Source organism: Rhinopithecus roxellana, chromosome 10 (assembly GCF_007565055.1).
Source record: "Rhinopithecus roxellana isolate Shanxi Qingling chromosome 10, ASM756505v1, whole genome shotgun sequence".
NCBI classification, from domain to species: Eukaryota; Metazoa; Chordata; class Mammalia; order Primates; family Cercopithecidae; genus Rhinopithecus; species Rhinopithecus roxellana.
The window spans coordinates 95692109-95715944 of record NC_044558.1 but is presented as its reverse complement, the minus strand read 5'-3'; the positions used below and the strand labels follow the sequence as shown (position 1 = coordinate 95715944).

Sequence of the window (23836 nt, the reverse complement as noted above, 5' to 3'; positions counted from 1 at the left end):
CAGAAGGCAAAGAGGGAGCAGGCATATCACACGGCTAGAGCGGCAAGGGGGTGGGGGGAGGGGCTCACACTTTTAAACAACGAGATCTTATGAGAACTCACTATCATGAAAACAGCACCAAGAGAATGGGGCTAAACCATTCATGAGAATTTCACCCGCACGATCCAGTCACCTCCCATCAGGCCCCACCTCCAACATTGGAGGTAGCAGTTTGACATGAGATTTGGGCAGGGACAGAGATCCAAACCATATCAACAATGAAAGATGTCTAACTTAAATTTATCTAAATCTTTTATAGTCATCTAGAATTAGAATAGCATTTTGAAAAGTTTTATGTTTATTTTCTTAGGAGCAGTTCTATAAATTATATGTAATTAAATGGAATAATTATGTATAATTGCTAATATGTAGGAAAAAACTGAAATATTCATATTTTATTTTATTCATTTAATTTTTTTAAGTAGAGACGGAGTCTACTGTTGCCTAGGCTAGTCTCGAACTCCTGGGCTCAAGCAGTCCTCCCACCTTAGGCTTCCAAAATGCTGGGATTATAGGCATGAGCCACCACACCCAGCCTGTTTATATTTTAGAGTATGCAATCTGATAATTTTTAGTTTCCATGAAATATCTTTTGTTTATTACTTTTTCATATAAAAGTAAAATCATGTTCTTAGCAATAATTAAAGCTATACAGAGTTATTTAAGGAAAAGAATAAAAATCATTTCTTTCAGCATCCCCAGCATATGACTTAACAGCTCCATATGTGTTTTCCAGAAATTTTCTGAGAATTAATGAACAGATAATTATTTAGTAACTACCTTAAATTTGTTCTCCACGCTTTTGTTCTACTTTCTAAAAACAAAAGCTTTTTTCAGGAGGTGGGAGGACTGAAATCAACCTTGACTGATACCAAGATCAAAATATCTGCTTTTTTTTTTTTTGACATTTGGTTGCTGTACTTTTTTTGCCCACCTTATACTTTCCACTTTTAAAAAAAGTATTTTGTTTCTGGTATGTCTCTTGAATAGATCTTGAGTTAGGTTTTGCTATGTCATATCATCTGAAAGGTTTATTTTAATAGGTAAATTTATATATTAATATGCAAATACATTTGGTTTGGGTGGCATTACTTTATGCTTGGCTTTCAATTTTAAAGCCTACAAAAAACCTTCTCCTCCTTTTTCCCCTCCTCATTCATCCCCCGACTTCTCTCCCTCATGTGTGTGTTCTGGCTTATGGTTTTAGTTTTAGCCTTTTAACTGTACTATTCATTATTTCTTTCTTTTTTTTTTTCTTTTTTTTTTTTTTTTTTTGAGACGGAGTCTCGCTCTGTCGCCCAGGCTGGAGTGCGGTGGCCGGATCTTGGCTCTCTGCAAGCTCCGCCTCCCGGGTTCACGCCATTCTCCTGCCTCAGCCTCCTGAGTAGCTGGGACTACAGGTGCCTGCCACCTCGCCCGGCTAGTTTTTTTGTATTTTTTAGTAGAGACGGGGTTTCACCGTGTTAGCCAGGATGGTCTCGATCTCCTGACCTCGTGATCCGCCCGCCTCGGCCTCCCAAAGTGCTGGGATTACAGGCTTGAGCCACCGTGCCCGGCCTCATTATTTATTTCTTTAGATGGCATCTATTAATCCCCACTATGAGAAGTCATGAAATTGGTATATTTCTTGTTCCTCCTCCCTCCCTTCCCTCTCCTCTAGCACCTGATTTTAGTAGATTGTATTGTCTTAGTGTTTGCCGTTATACCTTGAATATGCTTATACTATGACTTGTTAGCTTTAAATGATATTCTTTGACATTCCCCCACCCACCCCTAGCAATTAAAAAAATGAGGAAACCAGCTTACTTATTCTACCTTCCACCTTTTTTTCCCCTTCTCCTTCCTGAAGGCTTTGTTGTATCATTTCTAACTTGTCACTGCATATAACATTTACATTCTCTTCTATTACCCTACTGCTTACTTTGGTTTTCAGCTCTAGACCTGTAATTATTAGATCCAGTGCTCGTTACCAATCCACTGACTGCCCCTTGTCTCACTTCTCTTTTGATTGCCTGGAACTTGTCATCTAGTTAAGTCCTCAAAAAAGACTCATAAGAACAGTATTCCCTGATGAGTTCTTGCATGTTCTAGTTTATTGCCTAAACATTTCAACAGCCATTTGACTATTAGATCATGCTTTCTTTCCTTGAGGATTTTGTTAAGTGTAGCTCCATAGTCTTCTAGGGTTAAATGTAGCTATGGAGAGATCCGAGGCCAACCTAATTTTTTTGGTAACTTGATCTTGAAAAGAATGTCTATTTTCCAGTTGTTGAGTACAGGGTTTTCCATGTGTTCGTCAGATCAGGCTTATAAAAGTGTGTTCTAAACTTCCTAGTGAATGAGTAAAATGTTTCACTGAAACTTTTTCAGATGAAAAGAGTTGTGTAGATGGATGCTGGTAATGGTTGCCCAACATTATGAATGTGCTTAATGCCAACTGAATTGTACACTTAAAAAATGGTTAAAATGGCAAATTTTGGTATGTGTATTTTATTACACCAAAAAACAAAACAGACTGGGTGTGGTGGCTCATGCCTGTAATCCCAGCACTTTGGGAGGCCAAGACGGGTGGATCACTTGAGGTCAGGAGTTCGAGACCAGCCTGACCAACATGGTGAAACTGTCTCTACCAAAAAATACAAAAATTAGCCAGCCATGGTGACACACATCTGTAGTCCCAGCTACTCAGGAGGCTGAGGTGGCAGAATCACTTGAACCTGGAAGGCAGAGGTTGCAGTGAACTGAGATTATGCCACTACATTCCATCCTGGGTGACAGAGTGAGACTCCATCTCAAAAAAAGAGAAAACAAACAAACAAAATCTTCCCGGTTAAAAAACAAAAACCAGTCCAGAGTAATGCCACATGCTTGTAGTCCCAGCTACTCAGGGGCCAAGGCAGGAGGATGACTTGAGCCTAGGAGTTCAAGACCAGCCTGGACAACATAGTGAAACCCTGTCTTTAAAGAAAGAAAGAAGAAAAAAAAACTTCCTGTTGAATTTTATGTTCTGTCTTTATTTTTAAACTTTATTCCTTATTATGGTACATAATGGTTTTTGCCTCAGAGTATTATTTTGTCTACTATTAAAGCGTATATGCCAGCTTTCTTATGATTAGTATTGCTTCTTATTTCTGTTTGCTTTCAGCTTCCTATGTCCTTATTTTTGTCTTATATATGTCTCATAAATAGCATGTAGGGCCAGGCAGCAGTTGCTCATGCCTGTAATCCTAGCACTTTGGGAGGCTGAGGTAGGAGACTCTTGAGCCCAGGATTTCAATACCAGCCTGGACAACACAGTGAGACTCCATCTCTACAAAAAGTAGAAAAATTAGCTGAGCGTGGGAGCACACACCTATAGTCTTAGCTACTTAGGAGGCTGAGGCAGAAGGATAACTTGAGCCCAGGAGTTCAAGGTTGAAGTGAGACATGATAGCACCACTGCATCCAGCCTGGGTGACAGAGTAAGACCTGCACTCTAGGTAGATAGGTAGGTAGGTGGGTGGGTAGATAAGTAGATAGGTAGGTAGGTAGGTAGGTAGGTAGATAGATAGATAGATGTATTTTGTGTGGGTGTAGTTTCTTACATCCAGTTTGAGAATCTGTCTTTTAACTGGCAAGTTTAATCCCATTTATGTTTACTCTAATTTTTGAAGCATTTGAATTTTTTTCTATTTTGTACATCCTATTATTTACTGTGTTTTCTCTTCGCTTTTTTTTTTTTAACCATCCATTGTACCAATTCTGTTTTCTTTTCTCTTTTTTTCTTTTTTCTTTCTTTTTATCTTCAATTCTGATATGATTTACTGTTAGGTTTTTATCATATATATATATATTCCTTACTTAACAAAGTCTAAAATTGTTAACATCTCTACAATACAGGAACCTTAGAATAATTTGACACCCTCTTCTACCTTACGTATGTGTTGTTATCCTCTGGCATTTTATTTATTTATTTATTTGTTTTATTTATTTATTTATTGAGACGGAGTTTCGCTCTTGTTGCCCAGGCTGGAGTGCAATGGCACAACCTCGGCTCACCGCAACTTCCGCCTCCCAGGTTCAAGCGATTCTCCTGCCTCAGCCTCCTGAGTACCTAGGATTACAGGCATGTACCACCACGCCCAGCTAATTTTGTATTTTTAGTAGAGACAGGGTTTCTCCATGTTGAGCAAGCTGGTCTTGAACTCCTGACCTCAGGTGATCCGCCCACTTTGGCCTCCCAAAGTACTGGGATTACAGGTATAAACCACTGCACCCAGCCCTTACTTCTTTATTTGTACATCTCTGAAAGTAGTTGTCATGGTGGTTGTTAGCATTATAATAACAACTTTATATAATCATTTCCTGTTTAGATTTACCTATATATTTAGCAGTTTTCACCATCACTGCTTGTATTTTACTCCTTATTTCTGGATTCAGTTTTCTTTTTCCTGAAATACAATTTCCTTGTTTTGTGTGTGTGCGTATGTGTGTGTTTAGTGTTCTCAGTAAAGAATCATTACAATAAGTAAACCATCTTTTTTTTTTCTCCTTAAATAATGACGTGGTCAGAAAAAAAAAAATATTTTCATGCTTTCTTTTGTTTTATTGAAGGGTCGGCTATCAGTTTATCATTTATTTTTAGGTAATATCTTCCCTATAACTGGTTTTCATATTTTTATCTTTTTCTTTGGTGTTGTCCAAATTTCACTACCATGTTTTGAGTGTATATTGAATTTTATTTACTTTTGTGAATTTGTGTTTTGTGTCTTCCATGAATTCCGGAAAAAGTCTACATAATACCTTCAGATATTTTCTCTCCCATTTTTTGTGGTCTATTTTCCAACTACTCATATTAGAGATATGTTAGAGATATTTATTCTGTTCCCTGTTACTTAATCTCACTTTCATATTTTTGTCTGTGTTGAATTCTAGATAATTTCTTCAGCTCTGTGTTTTAGTTCATTCTTTTATTTCCTCAGTGGTGTCTAATACTATGTTTATTCCATCCATTTAATTTTTAATTTCAATGACTGTCTTTTTCATTTTTATTTTTTCTCACTTTTTTTTTTTTTCTTTTTTAGGCAGTCTCACTCTGTAGCTCAGGCTGGAGTGCAGTGTTGTAATCTCAGCTCACTGCAACCTCCGTGTCCCAAGTTCAAGCTATTCTTCTGCCTCAGCTTCCTGAGTAGCTGGGACTACAGGCATGCGCACCACGCCTGGCTAATTTTTGTATTTTTTGTAGAGACACGGTTTCACCATGTTGGCCAGGATGGTCTCAAACTCCTGACCTCAAGTGATCTGGCCTCCTTGGTCTCCCAAAGTGCTGGGATTATAGGCATGAGTCATCGAACCTGGCCTCACTGTTTGTAGTCTTTTGTTTTCAGTTCCTCCTTTATAGTTTTTATTATTTTAAATATACTTATTTAGTTGGCTTATTTCTAGTATCCAAAGTTCCTTTAGGCATAGTCCTGTTATTTATATCTTCTGTTTCTCACTCCTAATGAATTGATTTTTCCCTTATATGTTTTATACTTTGGGACTGTGAGCTTTCATTAACAGAGTTTGTCTCTTGAATCCTGGCATCCAGGATGGAGGGTGTGTCCCTCTACAATGGTTTTGCAGTTTTTCTGCCAGGTGTTTTAGAAATATCACAAACTTGGAGCTAATATTGAGTTAATTTCTCAGCTTGGAAGTTCCTAGACCATGTAGATAGGGTAAATTCAAACTCCAGAGCTGCCTGAGGACAGCTGTGATCACTATCACAGCTGCATAGTGATCAATTTGACCATAAGACTTGTGACCAAAAAAAGATTTTATCAACTATAGTACCTTCATCTCATTGAGAGGCAAGCAGCCACCTAAGTACGTAGGCTCTACGGCCCCTTTTCCCATTTTGGATGTGACTTTCACCCTTGAGAGCCTTGGGTGTCTGTAGGTCACTTTGATACGTAGAAGCCACATCCCCTTTCTCCCAGCAATCTTTTATTCTGTACTAGTGACCCCAACCCAGATGCAGTCCCACACAACAAAGGCAGCATACACATTACTCATCTGTGCTAACTATCCTGTTTCTAAGGAAACGGTGCAGCAGGAAACCATGCAAGGTCATTCTCAGGATGGTGTTAACCCTTTACTCACAGTTTCGCAGGTTGAAAACAACTTAAGATTTACTATGGGGTCCTCAGTTCTAACTTCCCACTCTGCACAGACATAAGGCTTTGCATCTGCTCTGTCTGAACATTAAAATCACTATGTTACCAAGACTGGCCATTACCAATTCCTTTCACCAAGGATAGCCATAATATTACCCTTTCTTTTTGGTCCTGTTAATTTCTTTTCTTTCTTTGAGAGTTCAGTTCAGCTCAGGATTTGAAAGGATGTTGCTCTCTTACCAAGCATTTATAGATGCAGCCATGCATCACTTAATGATGAGGATACATTCTAAGAAATGCATAATTGAGTGATTTCATCATTGTGCAAACACCATAGAGTGTACTTACACAAACCTAGATGGTATAGCCTACTCACATCTAGGCTATATGGTAGATAGCCTTTTGCTCCTAGGCTATAAACCTGTACAGCATGTGACTATACTGAATACTGTAGGCAATTATTACACAATGGTAAGTATTTGTGTATCTACACCCATCTAAACGTAGAAAAGGTACAGTAAAATTATAGTATAAAAGATTTAAAATGGCATGCCTTTATAGGGAACTTACTATGAATGGAGCTTGCAGGACTGGAAGTTTCTCTGGTTGAGTCAATGAGTGAGTGGTAAGTGAATGTGAAGGCCTAGGACATTACTGTACACTATGATAGACTTTAGAAACACTATACACTTAGGCTACTCTAAATTTATGTAAAATTAAAAAAAAAAAAAAAAACCTTAGCTTACTGTAGCTTTCTTGGCCGGGGATGGTGGCTTACACTTGCAATCCCAACACTTTGGGAGGCTGAGGAAGGCGGATGATGAGGTGAAGAGTTCCAAACCAGCCTGGCCAACATAGCAAAACCCCATCTCTACTAAAAACACAAAAAAATTAGCTGAGTGCGGTGGCACACGCCTGTAATCCCAGCTACTCGGGAGGCTGAGGCAGGATAATTGCTTGAACCTGGGAGGTAGAGGTTGCAGTGAGCCGAGATCACGCCACTGCTCCAGCCTGGGCGACAGAGCGAGACTCTGTCTCGAAAAAAACTTTTAAAAACCTTTCTTACTTTATAAACTTCTAATTTTTTAAAAAAAATTTGACTTTTTTGTAATAACAGCTTAAAACACAACCACATTGTATAGTGGTATGAAAATATTGTTTCTTTATATCCTTCTTTTATATGCTTTTCTCTATTTAAAAAAACATTTTGGCCAGGTGCAGTGGCTCACGCCTGTAATCCCAGCACTTTGGGAGGCAAAGGTGGGCAAATCATCTGAAGTCAGGAGTTTGAGACCATCCTGGCCAACATGGTGAAACCTTGTCTCTACTAAAAATACAAAATTATCTTGGTGTGGTGGCGCATGTCTGTAGTCCCAGCTACTTGGGAAGCTGAGGCAGGAGAATTGCTTGAACCCGGGACGCAGAGGTTGCAGTGAGCGGAGATCGTGCCATTGCATTTCAGCCTGGGCAACAAGAGCAAAACTCTGTCTCTAGAAGAAAAAAAGTTAAAAAAAATTTTTTTTTTTTTGAGATAGGGTCTTGCTCTTGTCGCCCAGGCTGAGTGCAGTGGCCCACTGCAGCCTCAACCTCCTGGCCTCAAGCAGCTTTCTCACTTCAGCCTAAGGAGTAGCTGGGACCACAGGCACATACCACCAAACCTGGCTAATTTTTATTTATTTATTTATTTTATAGAGGTGGGGTCTTGCTGTGTTGCCTGTGCTTGTCTCAAACTCCTGGGCTCAAGCGATCCACCCGCCTTGGCTTCCCACAGTGCTGGAATTACAAGAGTGTGCCACCACACCCAGCCTTTTTTCACTTTTTAAACTTTTTTGTTAAAAACTAAGACACAAACACACACCTAGGCCTACACAGCATCAGGATAATCAATATCACTGTCTTCCACCTTGAAACATCTTGTCCCATTGAAAGGTCTTCAAGAGCAATAACACACATGAAGCTGTCATCTTCTATAACAATGCCTTCTTCTGGATGCCTCCTGAAGGACTTGCCTGAGGCTGTTTTACAGTTTACTTTTTATAAGTAAAAGCAGTACACTCTAAAATAACAATAAAAAATATAGCATAGTAAATACATAAACCAGTAACATAGTGGCTTATTATCATCATCAAATATTGTATACAGTAAGTAATTGTATTGCTATACTTCTATACAACTGACAGTAGATTGATTTACACCAGCATCACCACGAACGCATGAGTAATTTGTTGCACTATGGCATTATGATGCCTATGATATCACTAAGGTGATAGGAATTTTTCAGCTCCATTATAATCATATAGGACTGCCATGATATATGTGGTCCATTGTGACTGAAACATCTTCCCATGCATGACAGTATTTTTAGCATTTCTATGTGTTTGTAGCAGGAGATTTTCAAATTATCCCATTCAAAATACTACATTAGAAGAAATTTTGAAACAACTTAAACAAAATTTAAAATTCCTCCCTGTCCCTTCACAATAAAGAAACTACTTAACCTGAATTCAAATTGTTATTCCACCTTTTTTTTTGTCTTTTTGAGACAGAGTCTCACTCTGTGGCCAGGCTGCAGTGCAGTGGCACGGTCTCGGCTCACTGCAACCTCTGCCTCCTGGGTTCAAGCGATTCTCCTGCCTCAGCCTCTTGAGTAGCTGGAACTACAGGCACGTGCCACCATGCCCAGCTAATTATTTTTTGTATTTTTAGTAGAGATGGGGTTTTACCATGTTGGCCAGGATGGTCTCTATCTCTTGACCTCATGATCTGCCTGCCTGGGCCTCCAAAAGTGCTGGGATTACAGGCATGAGCCACCGTGCCTGGCAGACTCCACCTTTTTTTAGCAGTATAATCTTTGGCAAGGTACTTGACTCCCTGAACTTTCTCCAAGCATTATGTGGTGGTATTAATATCTCTTTTGAGGTGTCATTATGAGATTTAGTTATTATCATTCAAACACCCTAGAATGTTTTACGAAGTTTTAATTAAGCCCCTGCCTAGGTAGGTCTTCAGCCTCCCCTCACCATTTCCCAGAAATAGACCAGCATAGGCTGGGTGTGGTGGCTCACACTTGTAATCCCAGCACTTTGGGAGGCCAAGGTGGGTGGATCACCTGAGATCAGGAGTTCAAGACCAGCCTGACCAACATAGTAAAACCCCATCTCTACTAAAAATATAAAAATTAGCCAGGCGGAGTGGCACATACCTGTAATCCCAGCTACTTGGGAGTCTGAGGCAGGAGAATTGCTTGAACCCAGGAGGCAGAGGTTGTAGTAAGCCAAGATGGCACCATTGCACTCCAGCCTAGGCAATAGAATGAGACTCTGTCTCAAAAAAATAAATAAATAAATAAATAAATAAATAAATAAATAAACCAACATAGTAAACTACTTGTAAGTTTCTTAATTGTTCTTGTTCTCTGTAGCTTCCAATCCTTTATACATAGTGTTCCTGTTTTTAAATACTCTCTTCCCCTTGTTCATCTTCCACCTAACTGTTCTTACTAATCCTTCGTGATTAGCTTAGATATCAATTTCTCCAGGAAGTTGTCCTCACTGATCCCCAAACCTGGGTTAGGTTCCCCGGAGTCCTGTGTGCCTTCTGTAACACCTTGTGTTTTCCTATCATAGCTCTCAGCAGCCTGTTTACTTGTCTGAACGTTATTTGAGAGGAAAAATTTTTGGCTGTTTTATTCACTATTGTCTCCCTAGCGCCTAACAAAGAACCTGGCACACAGCTCAATACATGGTAGCTATTATTCTTATCAGCACCTTCATCTATCATAATTCTCAAATGTCTGGTTGTTGTATAAATAACTCTTAAGTATGCCAAGAAGCTTAGAGTTAAGTTACAAGACTGACAAGGGCATGCATTGTTTCAGAGCCATGTTTGGGACCTTTGTTTTTCACTTATTCAATCATTTTCCCTTTTTATACTAGGAACTGACCCAGGAGTGTGATGAAAAGAAATCCCAGTATGATAGCTGTGCAGCAGGCCTCGAAAGCAATCGGTCCAAATTAGAACAGGTAAGAAGAGATTTTTTGGCCGGGCGCGGTGGCTCAAGCCTGTAATCCCAGCACTTTGGGAGGCCGAGACAGGCGGATCACGAGGTCAGGAGATCGAGACCATCCTGGCTAACACTGTGAAACCCCGTCTCTACTAAAAAATACAAAAAACTAGCTGGGCGAGGTGGCGGGCGCCTGTAGTCCCAGCTACTCAGGAGGCTGAGGCAGGAGAATGGTGTGAACCCGGGAGGCGGAGCTTGCAGTGAGCTGAGATCCGGCCACTGCACTCCAGCCCCGGCAACAGAGTGAGACTCCGTCTCAAAAAAAAGAAAAAAAAAAAAAAAGAGAGATTTTTTTATTTTAACAATTTAGCAAAAACTACCTGTGTACACACCTATAGTCCCAGCTACTCGGGAGGCTGAAGCAGGAGGATCGCTTGAGCCCAGGAGTTTGAGGCTACAGTGAGCTATGATCACACCACTGCGTTCTAGCCTGGGCCACAGAACAAGACTCTGTCTCTAAAAAAATGTTTTAAATACTGCCTGTGTGTGCACATTTTCACTACATCAATGTCAAAAGATTCCCAAATCTTTATCATCATCTCCCAAGCCTGTCTCCAAAGCTCTTTATTTCTTTAATTTGTACACACTGAATTTCCCATCTGTACCACTCCCAGCAAAGTATAAGGCTCATTATCTGCTGCCTGGCCTCCACAGAAACCTTTTACCTATTCTCTTGCTTCTACTCTTGCTCTCCTAAGGTTTATTCTCCATAGGGCAGCCTAAGAAACCTGTTTAAAATTTTTGCCACCCTTCATTGGCTTCCTGTTGCACTTAAAATAAAATCTAACCACCAAACTGTGATCTACAAGGCTCCACCTGCCTTATGAACTTCATGTCCATGTGCTCTACTCCTCATCCATGGAGCTTCAGCCACTCTGACCTTCTTCCTAAACTTCAAACAGGCCAAGCTTGTTTTCACTTGTGGGATTTTGCATGTACTCCTCCCTTCTGCGTGATATACTCTGCTCCTAACTCTTTGCCCTCCTCTCTCCTTTTCATCACTAGGTCTCAGCCTCAGTGTCTCCGCCTCTCAGAGATCTCTGATTACCTGATGTTATCCACTCTCCTTCCCAACCTGGCCCACCCAGTCCCTCTATCACATTCTACTGATGAATTTCCTTCATAGCACTTACCCCCATCTCAAATATCCTTCATTATGTTTCCTTGTTTATGTTGGTTTCTTCCACTTCAGTGAAAGCAGGGAACCTGCCTGTTCACTTCTGTGTTCTCAGCACTTAGAACAGTGCTGGACACACAGTAGGTACTTAATAAATGTATGATTGGGCCAGGTGCAGTGGCTCATGCCTGTAATCCCAACACTTTGGGAGTCCAAGGTGGGAGGATCACTTGAGGCCAGGAGTTCGAGATCAGCCTGGCCAACATGGTGAAACCCCGTCTCTACTAAAAATACAAAAATTAGCCAGACATGCTGGCATATGCCTGTAGTCTCAGCTCCTCAGGAGGCTGAGGCACAAGAATTGCTTAAACCTGCGAGGAGGAAGTTGCAGTGAGCCAAGACTGCACCACTGCACTCCATCCTGGGTGACAGAGCGAGACTCTGTCTCAAAAAATACAATTGGACTTGCAGGTGTGATATGAGTTTCTCTAGAAAAAGATTATTTCCTATTGTGATAGAATAAACAAGTTAAAATTGCAGAAGAGAAAATGACTCTGATGGTAGTCCTTTGTTGTACATCCAAAGTCATCATCACCATGTGTCTCATTCTTTTGATAATGTCGCCTATCTAAAATTATATATTATAGGAAGTTAGAAGACTCCGTGAAGAATGTCTTCAAGAAGAAAGTAGATACCATTATACAAATTGTATGATTAAGGTAAGACAAAGTAGATCAAAAACATTTCTGAGTTTTTTCTATATCAAAGTCTTCCCTAAAACTTAAGTCTTTCTATTTAGAACCTAGAAGTTCAACTTCGTCGTGCTACTGATGAGATGAAGGCATATATCTCTTCTGATCAACAAGAAAAAAGAAAGGCAATTAGGCAAGTAATTTTGTTGTTTTATATTGAGATACTTAATATTTTCACCAATAAAAGTTTTATAAATAAGATAGAATTATACAAATTTAGCATATTTAATTAAGTAGACACTAAGATATTAATACTAAATCTTACTAAATGTCTAGATATTTCAGCCCTGCTAAGTGGGAATACCTATGATTTTATTTCTTACTTGCTTACTTTTTGATTGTGGGGAAATATGTAAAACGTAAAATTTGCCACTTTACCTATTTTTAAGTGTACAGTTCATTGGCATTGATTACATTCACAACATTGTACAGCCTTCACCACTGTATAGGTAAAAAATTTTTTCATTATCCCAAACAAAAACTCTTGTAACCATTAAGCAATAATTCTTCGTTCTCCCTCACCCAGGAATATATATAATTTCATAAATCCTTTGTCATAAGCAGTAAAGTTGGTCTCTTTTTAAAGTCCCACATGGCCTAGATTCTAGTCATCTGCCTGCTAATTGTGCAGTGTGATGACTGCATTTTAGCTGGAAATTGTGTGATTGCAGTGTACCAGTCTTCAAAACAAGAAGGATGTATAAATACTGCTTAGTCCTTATATGGTGCTTTTTTTGCAATCCCAGCTTGTGGCATACTGTAATAAATCAAATCCTGCCTAAAAAAAATACATTTATGGTTGAATTGCTAGCTGTGATAAAATGCAGTCATTGAACAACATAAGCCTTCTTTGCCCCTCATCACAATTCAAATGTTAAATGTTTTGTTATTACTATTCAGTAAAAATTCAGATAAAATGTAGGACTCGCGTTTATTCTAGATTGCATTGAGATTTTGAGTGGCATGTACATTAATGTTATAAAAAGAGACTGGGCGTGGTAGTGAGTGCCCATAATCCCAGCTACTCAGGAGGCTGAGGCATGGAAATCACTTGAACCCGGGAAGCAGGGGCTGCAGTAAGCCGAGATCATGCCACTGCACTCCATCCTGAGAGACAGAGGGAGACTCTGTCTTAAAAAAAAAAAAAAGAAAGAAAGAAAAAAGGAATCTAAGAAATAGAGTGTCTCGCAGAATCTGAATTTTTTTTCAGTGTAATGCACTAGAATGCAAACCAGACTGAAAATATTATATAAATAGAGCAGTGTTTTTTCTAATACTCTAACATACTAAACTTAAAATGTACTTATTCATATTATTTCATTGAATGTAAACTTCGTTCATATAAATCTATATGGCCAATGATAAGAAATGAGAAAAGTTAAATTTGTTCTTAAAAAATAAAAATTTTTATAAATTAAGTTCTATTTCTTCCAAAGTTATCGATATAAATAGTAAAGAAGGAAATAAGTGCTCTTGAACTATTGATTTTCTGATCTGTCTTCTAGCCAGAGATAGATAGATATATATATAGATAGATATAGATATAGATACAGATATAGATATAGATTTTTTTTTTTTTTTGAGACAGAGTCTTGCTGTGTCACTCAGGCTGGAGTGCAGTGGCGCGATCTCGGCTCACTGCAACCTCGGCCTCCCAGGTTCAAGTGTATTCTCCTGCCTCAGCCTCCCGAGTAGCTGGGATTACAGGCACATGCCACCATGTCTGGCTAATTTTTGTTATTTGTGTTTTTTTAGTTTATATTTTTGTATTTTTGTAGAGATAGGGTTTCACCATGTTAGCCAGGTTGGTCTCAAACTCCTGACCTCAAGTGACCCACCCTCCTCGGCCTCCCAGAGTGCTGGGATTACAGGCATGAGCCACCACGCCCCACCGAAAATGAGGGTTCATCAGGACTAATTGCAAAATTTTCCTTTACTTAGACTGCTATATTTTCTTTTTTTGTGGCTTATGATTTCTTGGAGTCCCAATTTTATATTGTTTACTTTTTTCTTAAATACTACAGTGTAGCTTTACACAGAAAAACAGTCTCTTCTTTGTTGTGTGTTCCTTTACCCTCATCCTTCAGTCTTTATGCTTAACATGTCACCTGCTTTAAATCTCACATTTTGTCTTAAATAGTATTGAAATATAATTTTGTTTATAAGTAAAATACAATGTTATTATGTTTTTAATTTTTACGTTAAAATTATTATTTTTTTAGCTTACCAAAGAAATACTTGTAAAAACAAAAGTAACCATTATGAAGTAGTGTGCACAGAAGTTGAATGCTGTCCATATTGCCATGCCTCAGAAATGTCTACTATTAATACTTTGGTGTACATTATGCCATATTCTTTTCCCATGCGTTTGCTGATACATCTGTATATATGTGTGTTAGTTAATGAATGGGAAATGTTATGTGTATGTGTGTATACACAAATGTATACGTATATATGTATATAAAAATAAGATTAAACTGCACCTGAGTGTGGTGGCTCACACCTGTAATCCCAGCATTTGGGAAGCTGAGATGAGCGAATTGCTTGATCCCAGGAGTTCAAGATCAGCCTGGGCAACATGGCAAAACCCTGTGTCTACCAAAAAACTACAAAAAAATTAGCCCAATATTGTGACACATGTCTGTAATCCCAGTACCTGGGAGGCTAAAGTGGGAGATTCGCTTGGGCCAGGGAGGTGGAGGCTACAATGAGGTGTGATCATGCCACTGCACTCCAATCTGGGCAACACAGTGAGACCTTGTCTTAAAGGAAAAAAAAAAGATTAAACTACATATACTGTTTTTCTCTTGATCTAGAATATTTTCCGCTTCAGTATTTATAGATTTACCTCATTCTTTTGTATAACTCCTTATTATTTGTTTGACTAGATGTGCCATAATTTGCTTAAACATTTTCCCATCTACAGACATTTAGTTTGTTTGCATATTTTCACTATTATAAGCATTGGTGAAGTAAATAATCTGCTTCTATGTTTATTTAAGTTATGGGATATTTTTGTAGGATGACTTCCTAGAAGTAGAATTGTAAGATTAGGTGCTACTTAATGTTTAGTTGAAATGTATATCCTTTCTCCTTTCTACAAGCCTCTTCAAAAACAATGTGTAATTTAAGCAAATGGGTTGCCATTGTTTTGAGGGGAGATTAACCAAAAATAGTATTTAACATTTTAATTCTCTTAATTTCCTATGGAATGTTTTGCTATCTTTTTTTTCCTTAAATTACTATTTACTTGAAGAACTAACTAAAGATGGGGAAAGACAAAGAATTTGATAATGGGTTTCATTCTGACTCCAGTACCCTAAACTATATTGCCTAATGTATTTTAGATAGATATATTAATTTATAATTCACTTGTATGATCAAATCATTGATTGAAAGTAAAAATTGAAAGTAAAGCATTATGTTGACTCCCTAGGGAACAGTATACCAAAAATATTGCTGAACAAGAAAACCTTGGAAAGGTAAGAATTATTATTATTTTTTACATGTGTCTGAGTGATTCAGGCTTTCAGTACTGTACATGGTTTATGACTGTCATTCTTTCCAAAAGGTCATAGTACAGTTTTTGAGAGGAAATTGTTCATTCTTTTTAAAGATAGAAGACTTCCTTAAGAATTTAGTTTTATAGAAATAAAGGCACAATGGATTTTTTAAAGAAAAAATTATCTATTTTTAAATCACAAAGAGTTCATAATAATGTTCTGCATTACAGTTTTCAGATTATCTTCAGGCTGGGCACGATGGCTCATGCCTGTAATCCCAGCACTTTGGAAGGCCAGGGCCGGTGGATCAGTTGAGGTCAGGAGCTCAAGACCAACGTGGCCAACATGGTGAAACCCTGTCTCTATGAAAAATACAAAAATTAGCCAGGCGTGGTGGCAGGCACCTGTAATCCCAGCTACTCTGGAGCCTGAGGCAGGAGAATCGCTTGAACCCGGGAGGCAAAAGTTGCAGTAAGCCGAGACTGGGCCATTGCACTCTAACCTGGGTAACAGAGCAAGACTCCATCTCAAAGAAAAAAAAAAATTATTCTCAGATACCTCTTTATGCGATAGGTATAAATTTATTCATTTACTTTATTTAATAAACATAAAGCTCTTACTATGATCTAGGCCCTGGTCTAAGCCCTTTACAAACATTAATTTATTTAATACAAACAACTGAAAAACCTTGCTTGAGATACTCATCTCCCTCCTGCCAGAGTTATCAGATGGTAACTGAAATAGGACTGTATGATTATTGTTCTTAGTTCTCTGAGCCACTCCAAGAAGTGGTAGAGAGTAAGTTATGGCCTTGACCATCAGGACTTAAATGACCAACTGATTAGTTATTCTAGCTGACTTCATAAAGCAACCAATTTAACAAAGACACCAGCTTTGCATTCTTAGGAGAAAAAAAGAAAAAGCATATACTTACTAATAATTCAGAGGAAAGATGACCAGTCATCAAGTGACTTGGCTTCACTCTTAGACTTGTGATTCTAAACAAGCCCTCTAATCACTTTAGAGTTCAATTCCTCATATTTAAACTGAAATAGGTAGATGAGCAGTGAGCAGTCTGGGAAACAAGAGCAAAACTCCATCTCAAAGGAAAAAAAAAGATAGCCTTTATTATCGAAATTTTCAAAACTGTATTTTACTAAATCCATATATATCCATCATCCAACTCTAATTATTAAATTCGTGGCCAGCCTTGTTTTATCTATAGTCTCATCCAGTACCTGCCCCCAATTTTTTTCTAAATTATTTTTAAGCACATCTCAAACTTCTTATTATTTTATCTCATCACATTTCAGTATGTATCATAAACACTCTTTTTGAACATAACCACAATACCATTATCCTACCAAAAAGAATTTAACAATAATTACATAACATCCAATACCCAATATTCAAACTTCACCATGATTTATTTGTTTAAATCAGGATCCTACTAACAGTCCATACATTGTTATTAGCTTATATCTCTCTTAAGTCTCGCTCTCTCTAGGTTACTCCCCCATCATTTTTTCCTTACAATTTTTTGTTGAAAAGGAAAAAAAAAAAAAAAAAACTGATAATTTGTCCTAGTGGGTTTTCAACATTTTGAACTTTGCTGTTGGTAACCCCTTGGTGTCAATTAGCATGTTCTTCTGTTCCCAGTATATCCTGTGAATTGGTAGTTAGATCTAGAAGCTTGATTAAATATGTTTTGATATTTGGCAAGAATACTTCATAGATGGTGGTATGTACTTCTGTCAGGAGGCTTTCTTCTTATGATGTAGACAGCCATTGATAATCATTTCCTGGATCCATAATTCATTAGAAAGTTGCACAGTGGTAACATTCTGATTATGTCATTCCTTCTTCATTTATTGGCTGGAATAATTCTGTAAGGAGCAACTTCTCCTTATCTTCTGTTTACTTACCCTGAGTTACATTCGTATAAGAAAGGTAGAATAACTGCTTGATTCACTCTTTACTGGTTTTCAAAATGATGAGTTGGTTCTTTATCATCCTTCAAAAGTAATCTTATGACTTTTAGATTGAGCACATTTGATATGTTTCAATCTATTGTGATTATTAGTCCCATTAGTACTCAAATTTGGCCAGTGGAAGCCTCTGAAGTCAGCTTTTGAACCCTTTTGAAAAAACCCTAGTAGACTTTGATGGCTTCTTTGTTTTCTGGTGTGACAGAATGTTCTAATTTCATACTGTACATTTTCTTTCTCAAACCTGAAATTAGCCATTTCTCTAAAAAGTGTTCACCTGTGATTTGTTGATAAGTGACCATTATATCAATGAAAATAAATAAAAAATAAAAGGAAGTCTTCTCAAAGCTGATTCCTCCATTTACTGGGAGAATAGTGAATTCCGTGTACATTATTTCACTTATGGGATGACACACCATACTTAAAAGGAAAAGAAGAAATAATTTTCATATTTGAAAGCATGTATGTGAATCAAATTATAAACATTCATTTGTATAATATTTTAACTAGAGATTTTTGGATTTGTAGGATTTGATATGATTGTCAAAATTGACTTTTTTTTTTTTTTTTTTTTTTGAGATAGAGTCTCACTCAGTCACCCAGGCTGGAGTCCAGTGGTGTGATCTCCGCTCACTGCAACCTCCACTTTCCAGGTTCAAGTGATTCTCATGCTTCAGTCTCCCGAGTAGATGGGATTATAGGAGTGTGCCACCACACCCGGCTAATTTTTGTATTTTTGGTAGAGATGGGGTTTCTACCTGGTTAGCCAGGCTGGTCTCGAACCCCTGACCTCATGTGATCCACCCACCTCAGCCTCCTGAAGTGCTAGGATTACAGGTGTGAGCCACTGCGCCTGGCCCAAAATGGACTTCATCCAAAGATTTCGTGTAAAGTAATTTACTTTTTTCATATGAAAACATTCCTCTTTTTTTTTCTTTTGCAAAGTATCTGGATGGATGCTGTACATACATAAATATTTTTCAAACCTGAAATCCTTTCAAAGACCCAACCTTAATTGCCAAATCTGATTAAAGATTATTTTCCCCCATCCAGTGTAGTGTTTTCTAGCAGGATCGTTGGGAAAAGTGGCAATCTAACATCAATTATATTTAAGCGAGTGAACCAATGACTGGCTCATTCCTCAGATGTCAGGCTGTATCATTTAAGAAACAAAGCTTCTTAATCCTCAACGTTTTAGAGTAGATCTAAATTTTCAAGGCAGACAGAACAAACCTAGCCTTTCAAAGTGATGATAGTCTAAGCCCTCTAAGCCAATATAAACTGGGCATCCATAGACCTCCTCAGGCCAACTGAGTTTCCCCCCTTCTACACCACCACCTCCTCCTTTAAAGAACAATGAAATATGTGGTTAGTGATTTTTGTACATTGCAACCATAAACAAATGTAAATAATAATAAGATTTAAAATATATACATACTAATATACATACTAACGTCAGTTGTATTCATAAAGTTAAAGGTTTCAAACACACATGGTTATGAAGCAAATTAAATGTAATATTTCTGACACAGACAGTGCCCACATCCTGTCTTTGGTTCTTTAAATAACTTTTATAGGTTGTTAGAATTTTTTGACAAGGAAATTATTCCAATAATATAAGAAAAGTTACAGGTTAAATAGTGCCTTAATTTAAAATCATGTGCAGAAGTCTTAAAATTCTTGGTCTGCCTTAACAGCCTTTCTAAATACTTTTTAGTTTATGAAGAGAAAATATTTGTTGTAAGATACATTATTTGTAATGTAAACTTAAATAGATGTATTAATATGCCACGTATTGCATCAAAAAATGTACTGGTTATATTTATATTTTTAAAATTCTGTGTTCTATTCCTGTTTGCTGTTAACTTTGCTTTCATTATGCATAGCTGGGTGGGCAGTATTTTAATGGGTGGTTTGAATCTGGTCCTCAGCTTAGTTAATCCTCTTATTTGCGCAAGTGCCAACTACCAGCATTCTCATTTGTGTCTCAGATCAACTAGTATATTGACCCTATGTTAAAAGAGGAAAGGATGAGGATGTTCCTGTGCACTCTGCCTCTGTGTCTCTGCTTGGTTTTCTGTCTGTCTTGGTAATTTTCTCACACTCGGTGTCAGTACAGGTATTTGTGACACACTGCGTTTCCCTCTATGTGCACTATCACCTTTTCTACCAAAATGTCAACTGTAGTTGTCTCTAGAGCATGGGATTATGAATGAATTCCTTTCTTTTCCTTTTCTTTTTCTTCTTCTTTTTTTTTTTTTTTTGAGACAGAGTCTCACTCTGTCACCTGGGCTGGAGTGCAGTGGCACTCCAGCTCACTGCAGCCTTGAGTTCCCAGGCTCAAGTGATCCTCTTGCCTCAGCCTCCTGAGTAGCTGGGACCACAGGCATGTGCCACCATACACAACTAATTAAAAAAAATTTTTTTTTGTAGAGATGGGGGAGTCTCACTTCGTTGCCCAGGCTGAATTCTCTCTCTCTTTTTTCCTACCTTGTCACCTATTGTCTCTGACTTTGGGTCTACTCTTGCTTTCAGTCACCCTTTCTCAATTTGCCATAATATGGAACCAAAGTATATTTTTGTAATGTATTGGAGATTCTTTTATTCCTGTTTAAAATTTTAGAGTCAATGAGTAAAACAGTTTTGGCAATTGGACTGTCTAATATGTTAGTAACAAAAACAATTCTGAGAAGGATTTTGGCTTATTTAATAGTGTACTATTTTTATAATCACTGAGCTTGCTCCCTGAAGTATATGTGCATACAATTTTATTTATTTGGACATAAATAGAGTATACACTGTTTCAGGATGGGATAGAATACAACATTTAATAACAAGAATATTTATAATACATGATAATTTATCAAGTATTTCAATATCTATTATGTCACTTGAAAACATAATCTTATCAAGTAAATACGTTTATTTTCCCCTATTGTTAGCCTTGATTTGTTTTTTGTGTTGTGTTTTTAAGAGACAGGGTCTCGCTCTGTTGCCCAAGCTGGAATGCAGTGGTGACAGCATAGCTCACTGCAGCCTCAAATTCCTGGCTCAAGTGATCCTTCCACCTCAGCCTCCCAACTAGCTAGGACTACAGGCACGTGCCACCACCATTCCCAGCTAATTTTTTAGTTTTTATTTTTGTAGAGACAGGGTATCATGTTACCCAGGCAGGCCTTGAACTCCCCAGCTCAAGCAGTCCTCCTGCCTCGGCCTCTCAAAGTGCTGGGATTACAGGCAGTGAGCCACTGCGCCCAGCCCCCAGCTTCCTATTATTCACCTTATTTTATTTTATTTTTTTTCTAGCGACGGAATCTCACTCTGTTGCCCAGGCTGGAGTGCAGTGGCACGATCTTGGCTCACTCTGCCTTCCAGGTTTAAGTAATTTTCCTGCCTCAACCTTCTGAGTAGCTGGAATTACAGGCACATGCCACCATGTCCAGCTAATTTTTGTATTTTTGTATTTTTAGTAGAGACAGGATTTCACCCTGTTGGCCAGTCTGGTCTCGAACTCCTGACTTCAAGTGATCTGCCCACCTATATAGCATGAGTCCTGTTTTCCACTTGAAACTCCAAGCATACCTGACACATAACAGGTGCTCCATAATTATATCTTGAATAAATAAGAATTAGGTTTTAGTATATAGAATATGCTGATCCTGTTGGTTTCTTGAGAAATTTTTATGTATATGGAAATTCTAAAACAAAAGGTGGACATTTCTCAGGCTTAGGCTAATAAATGAATTATTTTAAAGCTATCTGAGCTATAACTATACATTATTCTTGAGTAATATGTCATGTACATCCTCCTAGCTGGTTTTCATTGGAGAACTAGAAAGGCAAGCAGTTTGACTGAGAGTCTCATAGTGGCGCAATCACAGCTCACTGCAACCTCCACCTCCCAGATTCAAGCCATACTCCTGCCTCAGCCTTCTGAGTAGCTGGAATTACAGGCACACGCCACCTGTAATGCCCTGCTAATTTTTGTATTTTTAGTAGAGACAGGGATTCACCATGTTCATCAGGCTGATCTCGAACTCCTAACCTCGAGTGATCTATCCGCCTTAGCCTCCCAAAGTGCTGGGATTACAGTTGTGAGCCACCACGCCTGGTCTATTAACCTTTATTGATAATGGAGAATTTATTGATAATGATAACCATTATTGATAATGAAGTCCCAAGAAATTAAGTGCCTTTCTTACTGCTAGAGGAGACAAAACCAATTAAAACTGAAGTCTTCTGACTTCCAAACTCTACATTCTTCTTTTCACACCATGATACTCTTCCATTTTCCTAAGTATCTGTTTCTCTTACTTCCTTCTATAGTTTTGTGTGTTTTTTTGTTTGTTTGTTTTTGTTTTGTTTTGTTTTGTTTGAGACGGAGTCTTGCTCTGTTGCCAAGCTGGAGTGCAGTGGCATGATCTCTGCTCACTGCAAACTCCGCCTCTCAGGTTCAAGCGATTCTCCTGCCTCAGCCTCCCTAGTAACTGGGACTACAGGCGCACACCCCCACGCGTGGCTAATTTTTGTTTTTTTGTGTTTTTTTGGAGAACTAGAAAGGCAAACAGGTTGACTTAGTGTCAAGGTTAGTAGAGATCTCGATCTCCTGACCTCGTGATCCGCCCGCCTCAGCCTCCCAAAGTGCTAGGATTACAGACATGAGCCACCACGTCTGGCCTTAGCTAACTTTTATAATCTTAGTTTTGATACATTATAGGAGTATGTGGTTTAGCTAACTATTATTTATCAAGTGTAGAAAACATACCATATTCCTCTGACTATAGCAGTAGAAATAAGCCCCTGTAACTGAGATTTAATTATTCCTGGTTTTTTTTTGTGATAGAAACTTCGGGAAAAACAAAAAGTTGTACGAGAAAGTCATGGTCCAAATATGAAACAAGCAAAAATGTGGCGTGATTTGGAACAATTAATGGAATGTAAGAAACAGTGCTTTCTGAAACAACAAAGCCAAACTTCCATTGGTCAGGTAATTCAGGAGGGAGGAGAGGACCGGCTAATACTGTGAATTGTGTCATCGTTTGGAGTTTTACTTGATACCACTAGCTATAAGCCTAATTTCATAATGTATTTCTTTTTGAAACTGATTTGTATAGCGTTTTATTTTCAGATTAGCCATTCTTTATTAAGTTTTCGTAGAAAATAATGTTAAGGTAGATTTAGTTTTAATGTTTTTTCATATGAAAAAGAGGCTTTTATTATTTTCCGTAGTTTAGACATCACTGGCCTCTTCTGAGTTTTATGAGACAGGAAACTAAGTTTACTATCTGTAAATGTAAACATATGTCCATTAAGAAACACGTAGGTTTTTTTTAGGATGTAATAACCCAATGGCTTACTGTTTAAGTCTTTTTTAAAAAACTTTAGAAGAATCTTTTAGGAATTAGTATCTCTTGTTTTGAAGAAACGTTTATCTGAAGTTCAGCAGTTCATACAGTTTCACTTCAGTTTATTTTTCTTCTGTAAAATGCAAGAAAATTTAATATTTTGACTAACATGTTTGTTCTGTTTGTATAATTTAAAGGCAAATAAACTTGGTACATATTTTATGTCTATTTAAAAAATGTAAAGTTGTGTCAAAATTTATTCTTTTTAAAGTAAGTATTAACATCTAATATTAAATTGGGATTATTACTTTTCCGTTTTTTTTTTTTTTTTGAGACTGAGTCTTGCTCTGTTGCCCAGGCTGGAGTACAGTGTCGCGATCTCGGCTCACTATAAGCTCCGCCTCCCGGGTTCACGCCATTCTCCTGCCTTAGCCTCCTGAGTAGCTGGGACTACAGGCGCCCGCCACCACGCCCGGCTAACTTTTTGTATTTTTAGTAGAGACAGAGTTTCACCATGTTAGCCAGGATGGTCTCGATCTCCTGACCTCTTGATCCACCTGCCTCAGCCTCCCAAAGTGCTGCGATTACAGGCGTGAGCCTCCACACTCAGCCAGATTATTACTTATTTTCACCAAAAATCTATTACAGATTTTTTTTTCTTGTCTTTGAAACGGAATCTCACTCTGTTGCCCAGGTTGGAGTGCAGTGGTGTGATCTCAGCTGACTGCAACCTCCGCTTCCAGGATTCAAGCAATCCTCCTGCCTCCACCTCCCAAGCAGCTGAGATTACAGGCGCCTGCCACCACACCTGGCCAATTTTTGTATTTTTAGTAGAAACAGGGTTTAATCGGGCACAGTGGCTCGTGCCTGTAATCCCAACACTTAGGGAGGCCGA

General features: G+C 38.2%; 1 protein-coding gene across 4 annotated transcripts in view; it reads left to right on the top strand.

Annotated features, from left to right (window-relative positions):
• IFT81 (intraflagellar transport 81) overlaps positions 1 to 23184 on the top strand; it is a 95582-nt gene extending 72398 nt beyond the window's left edge. For 2 of the 4 annotated variants that reach the window (XM_010379271.2, XM_030939877.1), the window contains exons 15-19: positions 10109 to 10195; positions 12001 to 12072; positions 12153 to 12238; positions 15542 to 15587; positions 22440 to 23184. In XM_010379271.2, coding sequence (XP_010377573.2) covers positions 10109 to 10195; positions 12001 to 12072; positions 12153 to 12238; positions 15542 to 15587; positions 22440 to 22622 — 474 coding nt within the window. In that variant the 3' untranslated portion in view covers positions 22623 to 23184. The remainder of the gene's footprint in view (positions 1 to 10108; positions 10196 to 12000; positions 12073 to 12152; positions 12239 to 15541; positions 15588 to 22439) is intronic. The other 2 variants (XM_030939879.1, XM_030939880.1) reach the window with 1 other exon arrangement.
• Positions 23185 to 23836: the final 652 nt, after the last annotated feature.